We start from the raw sequence: 20,714 nt of genomic DNA, 5'->3' as shown, positions 1-20,714 counted from the left end.
AGGCCCGTCCCCGCCTGCCTCCGAAGGACCCTGGATTTGATTTGCGCACGGGGCAGGCGTCCGGCCAGGCTCCGCCCAAGACCCTTGATTTGCAAATGCCACTCGCAGCTGGGCCAAGCCCCGCCTCCGATCCTGCTCTTTGCATATCACCAGGGCAACGGGGCGGGCTCGGACTCCAGAGCCGGCTCCGACTCCGGACTCCCGAGCGGGCGCGGTCGCGTCGGCCAGCCCCAGGGAGACGCAGGGCACGTCGTGGCCCCCCGCACCGGTGGCGCCGCCACGTCTAGTGGCTGCGTCAGTGCGCCCGGAAGCGCTTGGGACGGCCAACATGGCGGCGGCCGCGGCTGGTCTGGGAGGCGGTGCGGGGCCCAGTCCCGAGGCCGGGGACTTCCTGGCCCGGTACCGGTTGGTGTCGAACAAGCTGAAGAAGCGGTTCCTGCGGAAGCCGAACGTGGCGGAGGCCGGCGAGCAGTTCGGGCAGCTTGGCCGCGAGCTGCGCGCCCAGGAGTGCCTGCCATACGCGGCCTGGTGCCAGCTCGCGGTGGCGCGCTGCCAGCAGGCGCTTTTCCACGGGCCCGGGGAGGCGCTGGCCCTCACCGAGGCCGCGCGCCTCTTCCTGCGGCAGGAGCGCGACGCGCGCCAGCGCCTGGTCTGCCCAGCCGCCTACGGGGAGCCGCTGCAGGCCGCCGCCAGCGCCCTGGGCGCCGCCGTGCGCTTGCACCTCGAGCTGGGCCAGCCGGCCGCCGCCGCTGCCCTCTGCCTGGAGCTGGCCGCCGCTCTGCGCGACCTGGGTCAGCCGGCCGCCGCCGGCGGCCACTTCCAGCGCGCCGCCCAGCTCCAGCTGCCCCAGCTGCCGCTGGCCGCGCTGCAGGCGCTCGGCGAGTCCGCCTCCTGCCTGCTGCTGGCGCGCGACTACAACGGCGCCTTGGCGGTCTTCACGCGCATGCAGCGCCTGGCACGGGAGCACGGCGGCCATCCAGTGCAGCTGCCGCCGCCACCGCCGGGGCCCCCGCCAGGACCCGGCGCGACACCCGCCCTGCCGGCCGCGCTGCTCCCTCCGAACGCCGGCTCTACGGCTCCTTCTCCCGCAACCCTGGGCGCCTTCTCAGACGTGCTGGTCCGCTGCGAGGTGTCTCGCGTACTACTGCTGCTGCTCCTGCAACCACCGCCCGCCAAGCTGCTGCCGGAGCATGCCCAGACCCTGGAGAAGTACTCCTGGGAGGCTTTTGACAGCCACGGGCAGGAAAGCAGTGGCCAGCTTCCCGAGGAGCTCTTTCTGCTGCTCCAGTCCCTGGTCATGGCTACCCACGAAAAGGACACGGAAGCCATCAAGTCGCTACAGGTGGACCTGTGGCCACTGTTGACTGCTGAGCAGAACCACCTCCTTCACCTCGTTCTGCAAGAAGCCATCTCCCCCTCGGGACAGGGGATCTGATGATAAATCACGGTAACCAAATGACTTTGTGCCTGCTATCAAACCTCACACATCCATCCACCTTTGCATTTGGGGAGAAAGAAGAGACGTCGTTCCTGGTTCTCCGTTTTATGTTACCCGTGTTGCCACCGTAGGAATGTAGTTGACGGAAAGTTACCTGTATCCCAAACGCTTATCTCCATAATAGTGGGAGAAATACACATTTCAATAGAATCAGAGTAGAGGACATGGCTCTCTTCCAAAAAACTGCAATGTGAAAATGAGAATCCCTTTAATCTCCGTCCTCCTCTTCTCCCACCCCCATCTTTGTTTTATTCACTTTGTAGCCCGGGCTAGAGTGCCGTGGCGTCAGCCTAGCTCACAGCAACCTCAAACTCCTGGGCTCAAGCAATCCTTCTGCCTCAGCCTCCCGAGTAGCTGGGATGACAGGCATGCGCCACCATACCCGGCTAATTTTTTCTATATATTTTTTAGCTGTCCAAGTAATTTCTTTCTATTTTTGGTAGAGACGGGGTCTCACTCTTGCTCAGGCTGGTCTCTTAACTCCTGAGCTCAATCGATCCACCCGCCTGGGCCTCCCAGAGTGCTAGGATTGCTGGCGTGAGCCACTGCGCCCGGCACCCCATCTTTGTTTTACAGTGACGATTTCATTTTGCACGGCTCCGTCTAAATTCCTGAGCTATGTGATTTCATCGTGACACTCATTGCTTAGACACTAGTATCTCTGTGTCTTTGTGATCACCAGATCCCTCCCTTGACTCACCCGCACTATACTGACGCATGGGAGTCATTTTATAACTTACAACTTTGTTGTTGCTGCAGCCCTAAGTCCAGGATAAAGCTCTTCTAGTACCCTTCACCTGTGGTTTAGATGGACCCCATCTGTACAATGTGACTATCTCATCTACTTGTCAGGGGACAAAAGGCAGCACCACATAGTTCTCTTTCAGCTCCAAGATGTATTCATTTGAAATTTACGGTGGGCCTAGTATGTGAGGCAGTCCTTACTCAGATCCCTGCAATGCAAGTGTGTCCAATGCAACAACAGTTCCAGTGCCAGTGTATCTATTTGCATTGGAATTCACAGTTCTGGCTCTATTCCAGGAGGTATCTGGCATCTACATTGCAACTTTTATTTAACTCAAATATTCAAATCGGAGCATGGCTCTTTGGTATTGTGTGATCACGTGAATGCAAGGCAGTGTCCTCCTGGTTCCCCAATAGCAGGAGGGTGTTGAGTTTTAAAACACTAAGTTTCCAAGGCTTTTTTGTCCAAATGTTACATGCAAACCAACTTAGGTGTTTTCTTACCGATTGAGTTATTTTTACACTTTTGACAGTGATCATACGAGCTCTTCAGAATATAACCTCTTTCTCAAACATTCGGCCTTGGGAAAGTGCATCTGTTAGACTGAAATTGTACACAATAATCTTTGGGGCTACTGAGGACACAGTTGGGGGCGGGGGGGGTGATGTTTGTGTCTTATGTTTTTGTTGCTGTTGTTTGGAGGGTGGGGGAGAGGTGTGGGTGGTCCTCACTGTGAGTTAAGTGCCTGGAAATGGGTGGGACTTTTAGGGTATTCTTTTCTGCTTCTAGTTCTACTTCAACAAGGTGGAAGTGATGGGAAATACAGGAGCAGCCCATTTTTTTTTTTTTTTTTTTGAGACAGAGTCTCACTTTGTTGCCCAGGCTAGAGTGAGTGCCGTGGCGTCAGCCTAGCTCACAGCAACCTCAAACTCCTGGGCTCGAGTGATCCTTCTGCCTCAGCCTCCCGGGTAGCTGGGACTACAGGCATGCGCCACCATGCCCGGCTAATTTTTTATATATATATCAGTTGGCCAATTAATTTCTTTCTATTTATAGTAGAGACGGGGTCTCGCTCTTGCTCAGGCTGGTTTTGAACTCCTGACCTTGAGCAATCCGCCCGCCTCGGCCTCCCAAGAGCTAGGATTACAGGCGTGAGCCACAGCGCCCGGCCCAGGAGCAGCCCATTTGAGACAGATCTAGCCACCATTCATCTGCTCCCACTTGGCTGCCAGGAAGGGTTCTAGGGAGCCCTAAAAGCCTAGGCCAACTTACTGCAAAAGTGGTAAGGGCACATGCTCCTTTAGTCTTTGGCTTTCTTTTTTTAATTCTTTTTCCTTTCTTGGTACGCTCTTCTCAACCCTGGCTGCAGGCCTGGCCAGCTGCCTTACTCTCTTATGGCAAAATAATGCCGAGGTGTTACGGAGCATGACTCGTGATACTTTGTTGGGTTCGGGCTTAGGGAGAAGCCTCCTTAGGCCTCTGTGTCAGGGATGTGACGGGAGGGATAACCAGAGAGTCAGGTATTGGGTATATAGGCATAATTCTAAGAAACACTAAAACTCCTTGTTTTCCATTTGCCATCGGCTCACTTATGTATCTCACTCAGAAACTTAAACGGCAGGCATAACCGGGCCAAGGCTCGATTTCAGCATTTCTGACAGTGTTCTCTTGTAATATATCCCTCTAATACCAACATTAACACTGATTTCTAACATGCCAAAGACCAGTATTTTTAAAGGACACGATTAGTTTGCTTTTTAACTTGAAAACTGAGGGGGAAAGGTCCTTATCATTTAAATGTTCATGGACAATTCCAAATTCACATTCAAAATATTTTAAACTGTTTAACATGGTGACAGTGAGCCTTAAAGGGTGTTGGGGTTCCCCTTCTCCCCATTATGAGGTGCTCCTATAATCAGAAATATTGCTTATGAAAGAATATTTTATATGTGGATGGTACAAAGACATTCGAGAACCAAGATGTTGGAGGAAGATGATCAAGAAATTAGTAAATTTAGGCAAGCTCTGGGATCCAAAGGGTTCCGGTACTAAGGATTAATGTTAACTGTCTAGGCATCTACTGCAATTAGAGTAGACCAGCAGTGCAGTCCATAGCCTTTTTCTGTAAAGGGCCAGAGAGATAGAAATACGTTAGTCTTTACAGGCCACAGGTGGTCTCTGTCGCATACTCTTTGTTTTTGTAATCCTTAAACATGTAACAACCAGTCGTAACTCACAGTCCACACAAAAGCAGACTGCAGACCAAATTTGTGGGTTATAGTTTGCCCATTCCTGTATAAGAACTCAATGACTGTTTGCTAAAGCAATAAACCTCATAAGAGTGGTTAATAAATGATAAATGAGTAAGTTATCACTGAAAAACAAAGTTCAAAAATAAATGAACTAGGCATTCAATTCTAGATTCTAGGAAACAAGCAAACCAAAAGAAAGTAAAGGAGAATTTTTAAAAGTTTGAACAGAAATTAATGAATTAGAAACAGCTTTTTCAAACCATGTTTGATTTTAAAACCAAGAGTTGATTCTTTGAGAAACCAGTAGAATAGACAACCACTTGCTAACTATGATAAAGAGGGATAAAGACATGTATGTGTGTATACAGATACAGATATGTGGCACAGGAAGGGAGATAAGACTACACATTTACAGCAGTTTACTTAAGGTAAAACAAATGAGAATACCAATAGCCATAAAAGGATTGGAAAAGGCAGTCAAGTATCTGTCTCTAAATAAGGTACAATGCTTAAGTGGCTTTTTCATCTGTTGATTAAATACAAAATGCCTATATTAATTAAACTATTTAGAGCAATAGTTTCATGGAAAAAATGAAAACTTTTCCAATTTATTTTCAAGTTTAATGTAACTCTCATGCCAAAACCTGGTAAGTAGAGCCCTTGGCAAAGGGCTCCAATTGTAGTCATAAATATAGAGAAGTTTTAAAAATAAAATGTTGGCAAATTGGATCCAGCTAAGTTTTAAATGATTATACAGTATGACTGAGGAAAGTTTTCCTGGGAATGTAGCACAGTTGTGTACTGAAGCCCTCTTGCACTGGCTTGTGAAAGCTAATTGCATACATCTCTTCCCAATTCTGCATTCAATGACATCACATCTGTAGCTTGAAGTGAGGCATGATTGGAGTAGTATTCGTATCATGGAAATCAGCAAAATGTACAAACCCAAGGCCTTTTCTCACTAACCTCCCATCACTTTGCCCCTGAGTTGGTTATTTATTGCTTGCCAGCACACTGTTGAATGTTAAGTGTAACTTAACAGGAAAGAGAGGAAATGTGATCATGTCAAAGATGCCAGAAAAACATTTGACAAAATTCAGCTGCCATTCCAAATAAAGTAGTAACAGAAGGAAACTTTTTAAACATGATTTTAAAGTATTTGTTTGAAACTAGCTGAACAGTATATTAAATAGTAAACATGGGATACATTCCCATTAAAGTCAGGAACGAAGTTAGGCTTATTGGTTTGTGTGGGCGTGTGTCTGTCTGTATGTATGTATCTCAATCACAAAAACATTTAGGGTGATTGCTGTTTCCTGTTTACCAGGTACTGTCAGCACCAATTACTGTATGAAATATGGTTCCAACAAAGAACATGGAACACACAAATGAGGATCATTTGAGGAAGATTTAATAAAGGTACTAGTTAGGAAGGTGAGGGGACAGGGTACTACCATTTCTAGACCTGAAAAGATAAGGAGAGAATTGCGTAGATTGTTTTAGTGGCTTAAAAAATGACCACAAACTCTTTGACATTCCTACCACTGAGAATTAGGGTCTATTTCCCTTCCCCTTGAATTTGGGTGGATGTGTGATTTGATTATAACCAACAGGATATATTGAAAGTGATGCTGCATAACTTAGAAAACTAGGTCAGAAAAGCTGATGTAGTCTCCACCTTGTTAGCTGGAAAACTTAACTTGGAGGCCTTAAGATGACATGTAAGAAGTCCGACTACCATGATACTAATACGCTGTGAGAAAGCCCAGGCCTCAGGGAAAAGCCATGTAAAGTTACTTCAGTCAACAACTGCAGATTCTGTCCTAGCTGAAAGCCAGTACCAGCCACCAGAAATGCAAATGATACTTCCACGTGATTCCAGTACCAAGCTGTTAAATATTCTTGGCTGAGGCCCCAGATGTGGAGCAGACACTGCCCATCCCCACTGTGTTCTGTCCAGAGTCTTGACCTACAGAATCCATGAACAAAACAAAATGTTTGTTCTTATGACAAATTTTGGAGTGGTTTGGTGTACAGCAATAGTAACTGGTACAGGTAGAGAAAGCCACTCTGAGGGGAGCAGTGACCTTTAGTGGACAGATACAATCACAAGGAGGAAGTTGGGATAATAAATTGCTGATCTTACTCTCCTTGTTTCCTCTAATCTTTTGCCAGTGCTCCCTGTTGGTAAAACCCAACCAAAAGCTAGAGGACAAGGTAGCCTGTTAATGTATTCTATACATGCTTGAATCACAGAACAAGAAGCAGAGTAGAGAAGCAGGAAAATGGATGTAAAGGGGCAAACAAAAGTTATCTTGTGCAGGGCCATTTTGTGGACTTTCAACTTTATTCTGAAGACAAGAAGACATTGAGAAGTTTTAGGCAGGGGATTGATAAGATGATTATCCTGAAAATGATGTGCAGCTTTTATTGGAGACTAGAAACAAGGGAAGACTAGTTAGAAGTGTAACATAATAGATCAAGTGTGAGGTGATGGGGCCTTGTAACATAATAGATCAAGTGTGAGGTGATGGGGCCTTGGTAGGAGCAGTATAAGTGGAAACAAGTAAGTGATGTTAGAGGCAAAGGGAGAATTGACCAGATTAATGGATCAATTCATCAGGGGGCATAAAAATGAGGGAAGAATAGACAAAAATGCTAAGGTTTTAAACCTGTTTAAATAAAGGTCTTGAACCTATCCTTAAAAATTCATCAATTCTCAAGGTTTTACCCATCCTTTCATGTCAAAGACACAAATTTTTATCTCCATTTATGGTTTACCCCCTAAACTCAAGTATTTCACCTACTCCCCACTGGACATTTCAACCTGATTGCTCTACTGTTGTGGCAGGGTGTACAGCTAGTGTTAAAGCGCTTGACCAGGGAAAGAACCGAGCGGCACATGAAGAGTAGAATAGTCTTCATTCTTCCAGCAGTCTCAGCTGACTTCTGATCCCCCTTCCTTGTTCTCGTCCTGTTTTTATACCCTTGGTAGGACTCAAAAAGCGTCCAATCAGCAACAAGCTTTAACATCCAATCAGCAACAAGCTTTAGCGTCCAATCAACAACAAGCTTTAACATCCAATCAGCAACAGTGGGATTCAGAAAGTATCCAATCAAGATCACAAAGCCAGCTCAGCCTGAGGACGGGAGCAGGTGGTGGCACACGGGGCCTGGTCCCAGCAGCATGCCCTCCAACCAGCCCCACGCAGCGCCAGCCCACAGGGATGTAGAGCCATGGGGAGGCGGCAAGCAGCCTCGTTCTGGCACCTGATGTTTTCCGCGTCACTACCATCACCTCAAAGCTAGGATATTCATAAGCAAACTCACAATCTTATCAATGCACTCAGTCTTGAATCACATATTTCTGTCAATAGAGCATCTTTTCACTTCTATCATCTATGAGAACATCAACACTACTACATTTTTGTTTATATATGCACAATCACTCCTATTGCCCAAAGGTGAAAAATTCTTTCTTTCTTTCTTTCTTTCTTTCTTTCTTTCTTTCTTTCTTTCTTTCTTTCTTTCTTTCTTTCTTTCTTTCTTTCTTTCTTTCTTTCTTTCTTTCTCTCTCTCTCTCTCTCTCTCTCTCTCTCTCTCTCTCTCTCTTTCCTTTTCCTTCCTTCCTTCCTTTCTTTCTTTCTTTCTTTCTTTCTTTCTTTCTTTCTTTCTTTCTTTCTTTCTTTCTTTCTTTCTTTCTTTCTTCTTTCTTTTCTCTCTCTCTCTCTCTCTCTCTCTCTCTCTCTCTCTCCCCTCCCCTTTCTTTCTTTTTTTTTTTTTTGAGACAGAGTCTTACTCTGTTCCTCGGGCTATAGTTAGTGCCGTGGCATCAGCCTAGCTTGCAGCAACCTCAAACTCCTGGGCTCAAGCAATCCTGCTGCCTCAGCATCCCAAGTAGCTGGGACTACAGGCATGTGCTACCATGCCTGACTAATTTTTTCTATATATTTTTAGTTGTGCAGCTAATTTCTTTGTATTTTTAGTAGAGAAAGTGTCTCGCTCTTGCTCAGGCTGGTCTCGAACTCCTGAGCTCAAACAATCCACCTGCCTCAGCCTTCCAGAGTGCTGGGATTACAGGTGTGAGCCGCCGCACCTGGCCAGAAAAAATTCATTTTTGGAGTTAAGTTTGCAGAAGCCAGGAGTGTTTTCCAATATCTGAAATCTGTCAAGAGGTCTTATAAAGAAGAATTCATGCAATCTGTTGAAAGGACTAATTACATACCATTAAGGTCCCAGTGGAATTTCCTCGATAAGTCTTCCACTTCTTCCCATCCAGACTATACATGATGATAAACTGAGAGATGTAGAGACTCGAAAACTTCTGACGGGCACCCTGGGTCTTGATGCCATGAATAATCATTGGTGCCAACAGATCCACCTACCAATTAAAGCAACACTTTAACTTGTTTTTAAATGTCTGTACTACTTCCTGAAATTAACTATTGGCTTAGGAAGAATCTACATTGCTACAGATGTGCCCAGCATTACCTTAGATGTGCAAGTGAAGCAGACACCAATGTTGAAATTTGGACATGTGTGTGCAACTGTGGGATAAACAGTCGGAATGAGTAGGAAAGTGCATATTGAGTTCTTAGCCTGCTTTCTGGCAAACTAGACTATTTCCAAGTCATTAAGCCCCCAGTGCCTCTGCATACACATCCTTTATGCTGCCTATCTGGACCCACATAATCTAATGCTTTGCCCACACTCAACCTCAGCCTAGCCAAAGCCAATTTCCTTCCCACTCCCCAGACCAGCCCCATCCCAACATCTCTGTCAATGATAAACTGCTATACCTCCTTAAAGCGTTATTCAGAAACTATTTCTCCTGGTTAGCCTTCTCTGATTCACCCAGACAAATTTAGTGCTGCTTCTTCTATGCTTCCACTTCACTTTATATATAACTTCATTATAGCAAATTATTGCACCATATTATAAAGGTTGCTTTGTTTGTCTGCCTTCCTTATTAGACCAAGATCCTTAAGGCAGTAAACTTGTTTGAGTTACCTAACATGTCTGTGTCTCAATTGTTTATCTGTAAAGTGGAGATAATATTAGTGTTTGTCTCAAAGAGTTACCAAAGGATCAAAGAGTTAATACATGTAATGTGCTGAATTCAGTGCCTAGCACATATTAACATTCAATAAATGTTAGTTTTTATTTTCTCTCTAGCCCCAGCACCTAACATGGTATCTGATATAATACTGATGCATAGCAAATGCTTTGGAATGAATGAGTAAATATGGCACAGTGGTAAGAATGGTTGGTTCTTCAAGAAGAGGTCATGGACCATGCAGCATTACAAGAGGTATCAGTTTCTGCCCTAACAAGCAAGACAAACTTAAAATGTTCTTACAGAAGCCTGGCATGTCCAAATTGGACTAGTCATGACTCTGGTGCTTAATAATGGTATCCTTCAGTTGACTAAGTTCCATGCGTACACTCATTCAAAAAATAATTTTTAGCACTTGCTATGTGCCAAGTACTGTTTTAGGTACTGGAAATAGAGTAGCAAACAAGAAATAGAACCCTGCCCTCATGGAACTTACATTTGAGTAGGAGAAATAAACTCTATATCATTTATATGTTTTTATTTCTTTACAGCATCAAGTAGTGATAGGTGCAGGAGAAAAGAAGCAGTGTAACAGGACAGAGTGTGTTAAGGTCTTCAGAAGCAGCCCGGCATAGTGGCTCACGCCTGTAATCCTAGCACTCTGGGAAGCTGAGGCAGGAGGATCACTTGAGGTCAGGGATTCGAGACCAGCCTGAGTAAGAGCTATACTCTCTCCCTACTAAAAATAGAAAAAGTAGCCAGGCATGGTGGCATGTGCCTGTAGCCCCAGCTACTCAGGAGGCTGAGGCAGGACAATTGCTTCAGCTCAGGAGTTGGAGGTTGCAGTGAACTAGACTAATGTCATGGCACTCTAGCCCAGGTGACAAAGAAAGACTCCGTCTCAAAAAATAAAATAAAATAAAAATAAAGTTACCAGATCAAGAAAATGTCTAGCTGGACCTCAGTAGGAAAGATGGCAAAAACCACGTTGAGGATGAGGTGATTTAATACGGGTTGGATGATAATACAATTAGGTATATTTGTAACTGGTTTAATTACCATAAACAAACAGTAATAGTTAATAGATGATTATCAACTTAAAGGGAGCATTTTAGAAACAGGATAGTATAACTATTATGAATTAGGACTCTGGAGCCCAACTATCCAACAATCAGGGTTTGAATTTTGGCTCAGCTGCTTGTTGGCTGTGTGACTTAGGGCACAATATCTAACTTCTCTATACTTCAATTTCCTTATCTAAAATGAGGATGATAGTAACATCTGCCTTATAAGGTTGTGATAAGGATTTAGTGGCTTGATTTGTGTTGATCACATACAAAGGAAACCCTGTCTACTTCAATATTTTGATCATGACTTTGCTGGAATATTGACAAGTTACTGATCAAATCAGTAAATGATGTGAAACTTGGAAGACTAGGAAATACCTTGGGAGACTGAAGCTTGGCAAGCTGAGACAATGGGCCAAATCTAATAGGGTGAAACTTAACAAGGGTATCATTCAGGGTTCTTTGGCTAGGCATGGATAAGACACTCTGTTTACTAGTCTCATCAGATTGTATCCAGTGAGGAAGATATAATTCCCCAAACAGAAATAAGAATATAACAGATGAAAGGCATCCAACTAGATAAAAAATGATAACCATAGAAATTCAAGATGAAGAACATGTGGTTTTTTTTTTTTGAGACAGAGTCTCACTTTGTTGCTCAGGCTAGAGTGAGTGCCGTGGCATCAGCCTAGCTCACAGCAATCTCAAACTCCTGGGCTCAAGCAATCCTCCTGCCTCAGCCTCCAGACTAGCTGGGACTACAGGCATGCGCCACCATGCCCGGCTAATTTTTTCTATATAATTAGTTGGCCAATTAATTTCTTTCTATTTATAGTAGAGATGGGGTCTCACTCTTGCTCAGGCTGGTTTCAAACTCCTGACCTCAAGCAATCCGCCCGCCTCGGCCTCCCAGAGTGCTAGGATTACAAGCATGAGCCACTGCGCTCGGCCGAACATGTGGTTTTGTAGAAGCACAAACAAAAAATACTTAAAGATTAGTGAATAGAAGCTTGAATTGAGTCAAAATTGGCAGTGTCTACAAAACAACAAAAAGATGAGTTACTGTGGCATTAATAGACATGCTCTTTGTGTCTGCTTACTGCTTACTGGTAAGCCAGTTTATTTTTCCCTGGTCCCTATTTATTATTTTAACCTCAAAAAATATATAAGAGCAGATGCAGTCTTGAAAAAAAGGAAAACATATAGGGGAATGTCCTCAGCCAACTAGGAAGAGGAAGAAGAAGACTGGTACACTACAAGAAGAGGATGGAGGTGGGGGAAGTAGGTGGTAAAACTTGTGTACCTTAGTCCCTCTCCAGGCTTCGAGTATCAGGGTTGGGAGGCCCATTAGATAGGTTGAGAGCAAAGCTGGAAGCCAAAGAGTTTCCTCCATTTTTTCATATTTTCAGATATGTTGAGTTAAATAAAATGTATTAAAATTAATTTCACATGTTTTAAAATTGGCTACTAGAAAATGTAAAATTGCACATGAGTTTTGCATTTGTGACTCACATATTTCTCTTGGAAAGCAATGCTCTAGGGGAAATGGGGAGGTGAGAAAAATCTGAAAGACTGAATCCTTTAAAAGAAATTGAGTTAACCAACTTAAAAACACTATTTTGGTTATTGATTCCAACTTAGTTTACCAGACTGAACTAAGTAGATGTTTCCTATAACCCAATGGTGTATAATTCAAGAAGGAAGACAAATTCAGTTTTAGGAGAGAAGTTACATTTTCTTTGCTTGTGGGATGGGGGATTTAACCATTTGTTTTTGTATTAAAATAAACGGCACTGGAGGAATCAAAGACATCTAGACAGTTGGAAGCATCTAATAATAGCACACAGTCTTGAGAGATGATGAGTTCAATATTATAGGAAGTATTCAGATGTTCTAATTGATGGAATTTTCTAACCTTGATCCAGGAAAAGGGCTCCTTGGTGCTCCAGGCATTGATTGATCCAGAATAATGAAGTCTTGCCAGCTTTGGGGCCCACTGTCCTTTGCCCAAGAAAGGGAAGAGAGATTAAATTCAGCTGGGTTAGTCCTAGACACTTGGGAATAAAATTATTCTCTTGAGAAAGGTTAATCCTAGCTGTGGAGAAGATAGAGAAAAGCATAAAGACTTTATAGCAGTATTGATTACCATGTAGAGATTGTGCTTGTCCTTGTCCATTCTATTTTCTAAAAAATTTAATAATCTTATTGATTGTTAGCACCTCTAATTAGCTGATACTGGAATTTGTTACCAGAATTACCAAATGATATTCTTTCTTTCTTATACAATGTATGCTCATTGTAGAAAAGTTAGACTATGGTAAATGAAAATAAAAATAAGTAAAAGTAAATATAAAAGAAATTTAAAACATAATCCTTCCATCCTGTGAAAAATATTACTATTTTGCTATATAACTCTCCAGCTTCTTTTTCAAGGGGAATTTTTTCCCTCTAAAATAAGGGTTGGCAAACTTTTTTCTATAAAGGGCCAGTTACTTAATTATTTAGACTTTGCAGATTATATGGTGTCTGTTGCAACTACATAACTGCTGCTGTAGCCATAGATGATATGTAAATGAATAGGCATGGCTGTGTTCTAATATAAAACTATTATAGATGCTGAAATTTGAATTTTGTAATTCTAACATGTCATGAATTTTTCTTCTTATTTTTTCAATCATCTAAAAATGGAAAATCTATTCTTAGCTTGCATGTCATACAAAAACAGATGGTGGGCTGGATTTGGCTTGTGGGCAGTAGTTTGCCAACCCTTGCTCTAAAACAATATTTCAGAACTCTCTAGATCTTATTCAGGCTTTACCATTGCTGCTCAGTGAAGAGAACAGACTCAAGGGGAGCAATACAAAAGGTAGGAAGAATATTTAAGAAGCTAGTATCATTGCCAAGGTGAGAAATGATAGTGGCCTGAATTAAAATGGTCACAGTGAGAAACAGAGAAGAGGAGATGGATTCAAGAGACACCTATGGAATAGAACTAATAGAAGCATGGAGATGGGTTGGTTATCTGAAACTCTCCAACAGAAATAAAAAAATAAGATATAATCAGCTCAGGTTCTTTGAGAAAAATAATAGTATTTACCATATTGTCCTGAAGCTGTAATCTGAAAATCTCTAATGTGTCCAGAAGCCATTCCCAGTGGAGTCTGACACTCTGAAATCAAACAGGGGGAAACAAAGTAGCTAGAAGTGCACAAAATTCAGTTTCTCTAATGTAAGTCAATGAAAATGTGAGAACATCAACAAATGCTAATATTTTATAGTATTTATTATGTGCCAAGAACTGTACTAAATGTACTATCTCATTTAATTCATCCTAACAAGTGCTAGAATGATTCATAAGCTGAGAAAACTAGGGTCCATACCTAGTTTCCTCAGTTTCCAAATATACCAGTGGTTCTCTTATTTGTTTAGAGTTAAATTCCCAAACTCTTCCAAGTGATATATGTAAGTTATCTCTGGTGATCAAATGAACATTAAGTTCCAAAATCTGCTATTGGAAATCTTGGCACTTAACCAAGTTGTGAAATGAGGAGATTTTTTTTCAAAACTTCAAGCTTCTCTGGTCTCCTCTGAGAACTCTGATGATTTCTACCAGCAACATTCATTTTAAATTTGATAATTATGTGAGCTTGTATTTATTTTCTGACATAGGCAACCATTTCAGGAAGAAGGAAAGCTCTATAGAAGTAGGCTGGGCAGGCAGGGATCCTCTGCCCACAGTGCTACTCACGCTTGCTGTACACCAGAAAAAGAGTGCTCATCCCAGCATTTAGGTGCTTGCCAATAAGGCATTCTACCCGCCAAATTCCAGCTTTGGATGGTAGCATTTCCACTGTCTCAAAAACACCTTATCAAAACCAAAAGGAAAAAAGTTATTTCTTTTCACTAAAAAATGAACATGAGATACATTGGCCTATGCAGAATATCAAAGGAGATCTACCAAGTTCAGTTCCACCACTCTTGGACCCCTCAAACCCAAAGTTATTGCTATGTGGCCCCTACAGTTGGAGGCACTAGAGGTTGAGTTCTGATCACTCCAACAGGAAATGAGAGACAGAGTGACTGAATGCTTTGTTGGTTGCAGACAGGAGAATTCTACTGCATTAGGATTGGCCTGCACTCCCAGGGTTTTTCAGAGCAAAAAGCGTATTTCTCATTGACCATATGTGAGCTCTGCTGGAGAGCAAAAGTCAGGGTTAGGTACTATTGGATTCAGTCAACTAGGGCTGTTGAGAGGGGTAAAGTTTCCTCAGCAGCAAGAAGCTGGATGTGAATGCTGAGGGGCTGAGAAATGTGTCACAAGTGACCACCCAGAATAAAGGTGGAACCAACCAAGTCAAGGGGATTTCATGACAGAGGGTCCCATAAAGGAGTCTTTAAAATGTCCCCTGTAAGTGCCCTGCAAGAGAAAGAGTCAGCTTTAAGTATCTGCCAGGTGCTGACAGTGTGAGGCTAGCTTATAATAATGGTCCCAGTTGTAAGTAGATAAGAACTGTCCTATCCCCTTCCCTTTATCTATGATGGAGTTTAGAACAGCATCTAGCAAGGGGTTGTGGGGAAGTATGATAAGTATGAAGTAGAGAAATTCAACCATGTCTCCCTTTCTCCATGCAGACTTTCAGCCTAATGCAGGCTCAAGTTGGGGGGAGGGGAGATTGAAGTTAAATCAAGTTCAAAATTTTGATTAATATCTTGGAATGGACATTGTCATTTGACTTGAACTGTATTTGTGATATAAAGTGACTGCAGGTCTGTTTATTCCTTAAGAGTGAGCAGAAAAATTATAGGGCCTATCAGAATTTTTAGGAAGAAATAGGGGAAGTTTACCCCCACTATTAAACCTGTTTTAAAGGGACAGTGGAGAATCAAAATAAAATTGGGTTTTGATCAATGTTGTCAGTAGTTCTTAATCAATATACTGGTTACATACATAAACAAATTACTCTTTGAATAACTATTGGTGCCCTGTGGGATTTGAGATGGTAAATGAAAAAGGAATAAATTCCTTTTTCCTAGGAAATTGCTGTGACATTATGTATTTATTCTGTTCTGTTTCCTTTATAGAAATTTTTCTGTATCTGAAGTGATCTTGTTCATTTGCTAATTTATTTATCTCTCTGTAGGTTTGAAAAAGTAAGTTATCTGAGAGCTTGGAGCTTGTCTGTTTTGTTCACCGTATCCCTAGTGTCTAGATCATTTAAAGTAAGTGCTCAACAATTACAATAGGTAGAAAGAGCACAAACTAGCTCATACCTGGATAGAGGTTGTACACTGCCATTTTATACTCCTCTTTTTTCCGTACAGTAAACACATGTCCACTAAAATGAATAGAATGGATGTTTTCATTGCTACCCATGCTGAGCAGATACCATCGGATCCTTTGATCCTGAGCCATTACTAAGCCTGGTAATGTGTCCATAACATAGCCATTGATTGCTAGAGAAGGAGAACACAGAGAAGGCTGTTAAAATCTACTGTACAAGTTTCTTTCCCTTCACTCCACCAAAAATACTGATACTTATGAAGATTCCACTCCCACACATATAATCTAAATTAATACAATCTTCAAATCTCTGGTTCAAGGCTCATTTGTCAAAGTGCATGCTGCATTTCACAGTGAGTGATATTTGAGTGTGGGATATATTACCATGGAAGCGATAATTGTCTTTAAAAGTGGGGTCTTCCATATTGCAGGGAGCCCTGCAGTTCCTTTCAGTGTTTTCAGTGAAGTACCAGCTCTTGGTCTCATCAAAGATAGTGAAAAACAGAGCAAATTCCTGTACTGTCACTTGTCTCCCATGGGCAGGGTTCAGTGTGTTACTGTGGCAGATCAGAAGGGGTCCAATCAAGCCTGAGTGCATATCTTTTTCCTATGGAGAAAAGACATGAATCCTGTGAGTATAAGCTCTCTCATCTATGAACGAGAGTGGATTTCTCATGAATTTTTATGCCACTTCAACCTGTCCCCCATCTTCCCACAGTATAGTGTATCCTTTTCAGTAGATTCCAGAGTAATATTTCTAAAAAACAAATATGATGTCACCTCCCTTATTTAAAAATTCTCATTGTGCATAGGATAAATACTAAAAGTAGTAGCAAACAACACAAAGATCATGTATTTTATTTTATTTTATTTTATTTTATTTTATTTTTTTATGTAACCAAGATGTTTGTAAAGATCATGTATTTTAAACCAGAAAGTAGCCAGCACAATAGAGACCTGCTTACCAGATCAACATCAGAAAAATAAGCCCAGGCTTTGCAGTCAAACTCATCATTAGTGGGTGCCATATGATGTTGCACTTTCCAAAAGTAAGTTTTGGTTTCATTAGGCTTGGCAAAGTTTTTTCTAGGTTCTGCTCCTTGTCTCTGATCTTCCTCATAAGAAATAAGGCTAGAATAGAAGGAATAGGCACGAGATGCCTGATTTTTGAAAGTTACCTGCAGAGAAAAAAATAAAAAACAAAACAAAAATCATCTTTTAGTATCTGAAAGTCCTTAGCTTGGGGTTTACATCCCTAACAGGAATGCTCATCTTTTGGTCTTTATCCAAGTTTTTAATACTCTGGAGTAAGTGTTACAGAGGATGGATGTTAGAATCCAAACTTAAGATATATGGAGGAAATTATGAGGAATTTTTCTATTCTAAATTTAAGGCATGAACTCAAGGTTGCAAAGGAGAAAATTCCTAAACACGTAAAAACAATTCCAAAGTAAAAGGGAAAATGTCACCACAGAGGTTATAAGAGACCATAACCCCAGGAGTTGATACTTAATGGTTTTCATGACAAATTCCAGGATGAATACATATTATCTTAAAAAAATATTTGTTGTTCAGATTTAAAAAATACACATTTATCAAGGAACATATGGAAAGTAAAATAAAATTCAAGACAGAAAAATTCACCTACAATTTCATAATTTTAGATCTTTCTATATTCTTTATATAAAAAATCAATTGGGACAATAGATAGGTATTTTGGAAAAAATAAAACTACTTCCATTTTGGTTCACACAATGCATCAAAATAACTAACTTTTAGTCTATAAGAATTACTGATGGATTAAAACGTCAAATGTAAAGAATTAAACTGTAAAAGAAAGTTGAATAAATTATAGGTGATTTAAAAAATAATCTCTGCATAGGGAGGGAACTTTATAAACATAAAAGAAACAAAAGTGTCAAAAAGGAAAGACTGATGGGTTGCTACCTAAAAATTCAAACCTGTTTTATTTCACAAACCATCATATATAAAATTAAGAGACAACAAATTTGAAAAAATACCTTTCACTAAAATGATAAATGGTTTATATATAATATATAAGGTGATATAATTAATAAGAAAAGCACTCCTCCCAAAAAGACAAATGTGCAAAGGACATTAACAGATCATTCAAAAGAGAAAGTCTTAAAATGTTCATGTATATTTCACTTCCAAAATTTTATCACAGGAAAAGAGTTGTGATTACAGCATTATTTATATAGTGAAAAAAAAGAAACTGTCTAAAATGTTGTTTAATGTAAATGGTTAAGTAAACTGTAGTTCTGTAAGTTCATATAAATAGACTATTATGCAGTCATTTAAAAAGATACTAAGAAAGTGTTTTTTTTTTTTTTTTTTTTTTTGAGACAGAGTCTCACTTTATTGCCCAGGCTAGAGTGAGTGCCGTGGCGTCAGCCTAGCTCACAGCAACCTCAAACTCCTGGCTCAAGCAATCCTCCTGCCTCAGCCTCCCAAGTAGCTGGGACTACAGGCATTCGCCACCATGCCCGGCTAATTTTTTTTTGTATATATATATTAGTTGGCCAATTAATTTCTTTCTATTTATAGTAGAGACGGGGTCTCGCTCTTGCTCAGGCTGGTTTCGAACTCCTGACCTCGAGCAATCCACCCGCCTCGGCCTCCCAGAGAGCTAGGATTACAGGCGTGAGCCACCGCGCCTGGCCTTAAGAAAGTGTTTTTAATGACATAAATATTTATGACATGATATTGAGTTAGAAAACAAGAAGCAGATTATATATGGTATAATTTTGAATATATGAAGAGAAAAACACATAGGATAAAGTTAAGAATATATACTAAAATGATAATTATGGGATTATCTTTCAACTTCTTTATTTTCTATACTTTAACAATTTTCAAAGGTAAGCATACATTATTTTATAATCAGAAACAAAATAAATATATAAGAGTAATTTCCTTGTAATTCCACTGTCCTTAACTCACCATGATATTGTCTTCAACTTCTGCTCTTATATATGGCCCCAAGAGTCCTAAGTGTTCATTTAGTTCTCCACGGTACAAGGGCTTAGTGAAGGAGCCATCAGTAAATTCCTGGAAAACCACCTTCTTGAACTGAGGGACCTTGCCACTTTGAGCCCTGGAGAAAAAAAGCAGAAGAAAAGCAGTATCCTGATGGACCAAATGGGCAGAAATTACTCACATCCTTTCCTTCCCTGTATTTGAGAAACATTTAGTAGAATTAATGATGGATTGCAAGTGTAATGGAATAGGGAGGAGAGAAAGAGGGATTAAAGATAACTTTCAGGTTTCTGGTTTGGGCAAATGGGTGGATGATCATGAAATTCACTGAAATGGAGAACCCTAGATAAGGAGTAGGTTGGGGTATATGGTTTTAGACATATGGGACATCTATATGAATTAAATTGGCAAATAGACAGAGGTCAGGAGTTCACAAAGAGGTCTAGATGAAGATCATCCGTATTTAGATGGTATTCAAGTCATGTGAGTCGCTTACCAAAGTCAATTTCTTATGTTCTTATTTTACTGGACGTATAAGAAGCATTTTGCATAGTTAACTACTCCATCCTCCTTGAAATACTCTGTCCCAGGCTTCACTACTATGTAAGTTCCGTGAAAGCAGGGGTTTTGTCTGTTTTGTCCAGTGCTGTATTTCTAAGCAGCTGGAATGGTGCCTGACACAAAGTAGGTGCTCAAAAAATATTTGTTGAATGTTGAATCAATGTAGAATGTATATACATACTTCAAATATAAGAGAGCCCCAGGGTCCAGTCCTTGGAGTGCTCTTTTCTTTACTTTCTAAAAACCTTTTAAAATTGTGAACTAAAACATATATAATAAAGTGCATAAAACATAAATTTATTTGGTACAAAAATGCAACCATCACCCTGATCAAGAGTATTGCCAGCAACCCACAAGATTCACTTTTCAATCACATTCTCTCCCTCCCCACTAAAGGTAACCATGATTCTGATGTTTATGATAATCATTTTTGGCTTTTCTCCATAATTTTGCCACTTATGTACACATCCTTAAAAATATAGTTTAGTTTTGCCTAGTTTTGAACTATGTAATTAGAAACATATTGTATACTTCTTTTGTTTCTTCTTTCACTCAACATTATGGTTGTGAGATTCATCTACATTGTTTTGTGTAGCTATAGCTTGTTCATTCCCGTTGTATATTATTCCATTATATGAATATACCCCAATCATGAACATTTTAGTTCTAATTTTTGGTACTCACAAATAGGCCTGATAGAACCTTCTAGTCTGCATATCTTTTGGTGAACATATACATGCATTTCTATTGAGCACATATCTAGGAGTGGAATTGCTGAGTATACATATTTTCAGCTTTGGTAGGTACTGCCACACTGTTTTCCAAAGTAGCTGCACCATTTTCCATTTTCATCAACAATATATGAGAGTTTCATTTTCTCCAAATCCTCACAAACATGTGGTACTGACTGTATTTTTACATTTTTGGACATTCTGGTGTTTGCATAGCGGTGTCTCACTGTGATCATATTTTGCATTTCCCTGATTAATAAGGTTGAGCATTTTTTCTTGTGAGTAGTAGCCATTTGGATTTCCTCTTTTGTGGAGCACCTGTCCAAGTTATTTTTGCCAATATTTCTATTGGAGAATCTGCTCTTTTCTTATTGATGCAAAGGATTACTCTGCAATGTCTTGATATAAGTCCTGTGTGTTACGTATTATGGACATCTCCCATTTTTGTGGCTAATCTTTTCATTCTCTTTATGTTATCTTTTGATGAGCATAAATTTCATAATTTTAATGTAGTGGAATTTGT

At 40.9% G+C, this 20,714-nt stretch overlaps 2 protein-coding genes across 2 annotated transcripts in view; one reads left to right on the top strand and one right to left on the bottom strand.

The window, feature by feature from the left end:
• F8 (coagulation factor VIII) overlaps positions 1 to 20,714 on the bottom strand; it is a 249,234-nt gene that overhangs the window by 40,979 nt on the left and 187,541 nt on the right. Inside the window, exons 15-22 of the mRNA XM_075999764.1 lie at positions 18,864 to 19,017; positions 16,865 to 17,077; positions 16,284 to 16,506; positions 15,890 to 16,072; positions 14,367 to 14,483; positions 13,716 to 13,787; positions 12,534 to 12,619; positions 8,721 to 8,876 (exon numbers count right to left, since the gene is read on the bottom strand). Of these exons, the coding sequence (XP_075855879.1) occupies positions 8,721 to 8,876; positions 12,534 to 12,619; positions 13,716 to 13,787; positions 14,367 to 14,483; positions 15,890 to 16,072; positions 16,284 to 16,506; positions 16,865 to 17,077; positions 18,864 to 19,017 (1,204 nt within the window). The remainder of the gene's footprint in view (positions 1 to 8,720; positions 8,877 to 12,533; positions 12,620 to 13,715; positions 13,788 to 14,366; positions 14,484 to 15,889; positions 16,073 to 16,283; positions 16,507 to 16,864; positions 17,078 to 18,863; positions 19,018 to 20,714) is intronic.
• On the top strand, positions 301 to 4,603 carry F8A1 (coagulation factor VIII associated 1). The gene has a single exon (XM_075999766.1). The coding sequence runs from the start codon at positions 329 to 331 to the stop codon at positions 1,433 to 1,435; it is 1,107 nt and encodes a 368-aa protein (XP_075855881.1). The 5' UTR covers positions 301 to 328; the 3' UTR covers positions 1,436 to 4,603.

The sequence above is a fragment of the Microcebus murinus genome, unplaced genomic scaffold, assembly GCF_040939455.1.
Source record: "Microcebus murinus isolate Inina unplaced genomic scaffold, M.murinus_Inina_mat1.0 scaf005_hap2_Mmur4.0, whole genome shotgun sequence".
Classification (NCBI taxonomy): domain Eukaryota; kingdom Metazoa; phylum Chordata; class Mammalia; order Primates; family Cheirogaleidae; genus Microcebus; species Microcebus murinus.
The sequence above is the reverse complement of the archived record's forward strand: the minus strand, read 5'-3'. Positions and strand labels throughout refer to the sequence as shown.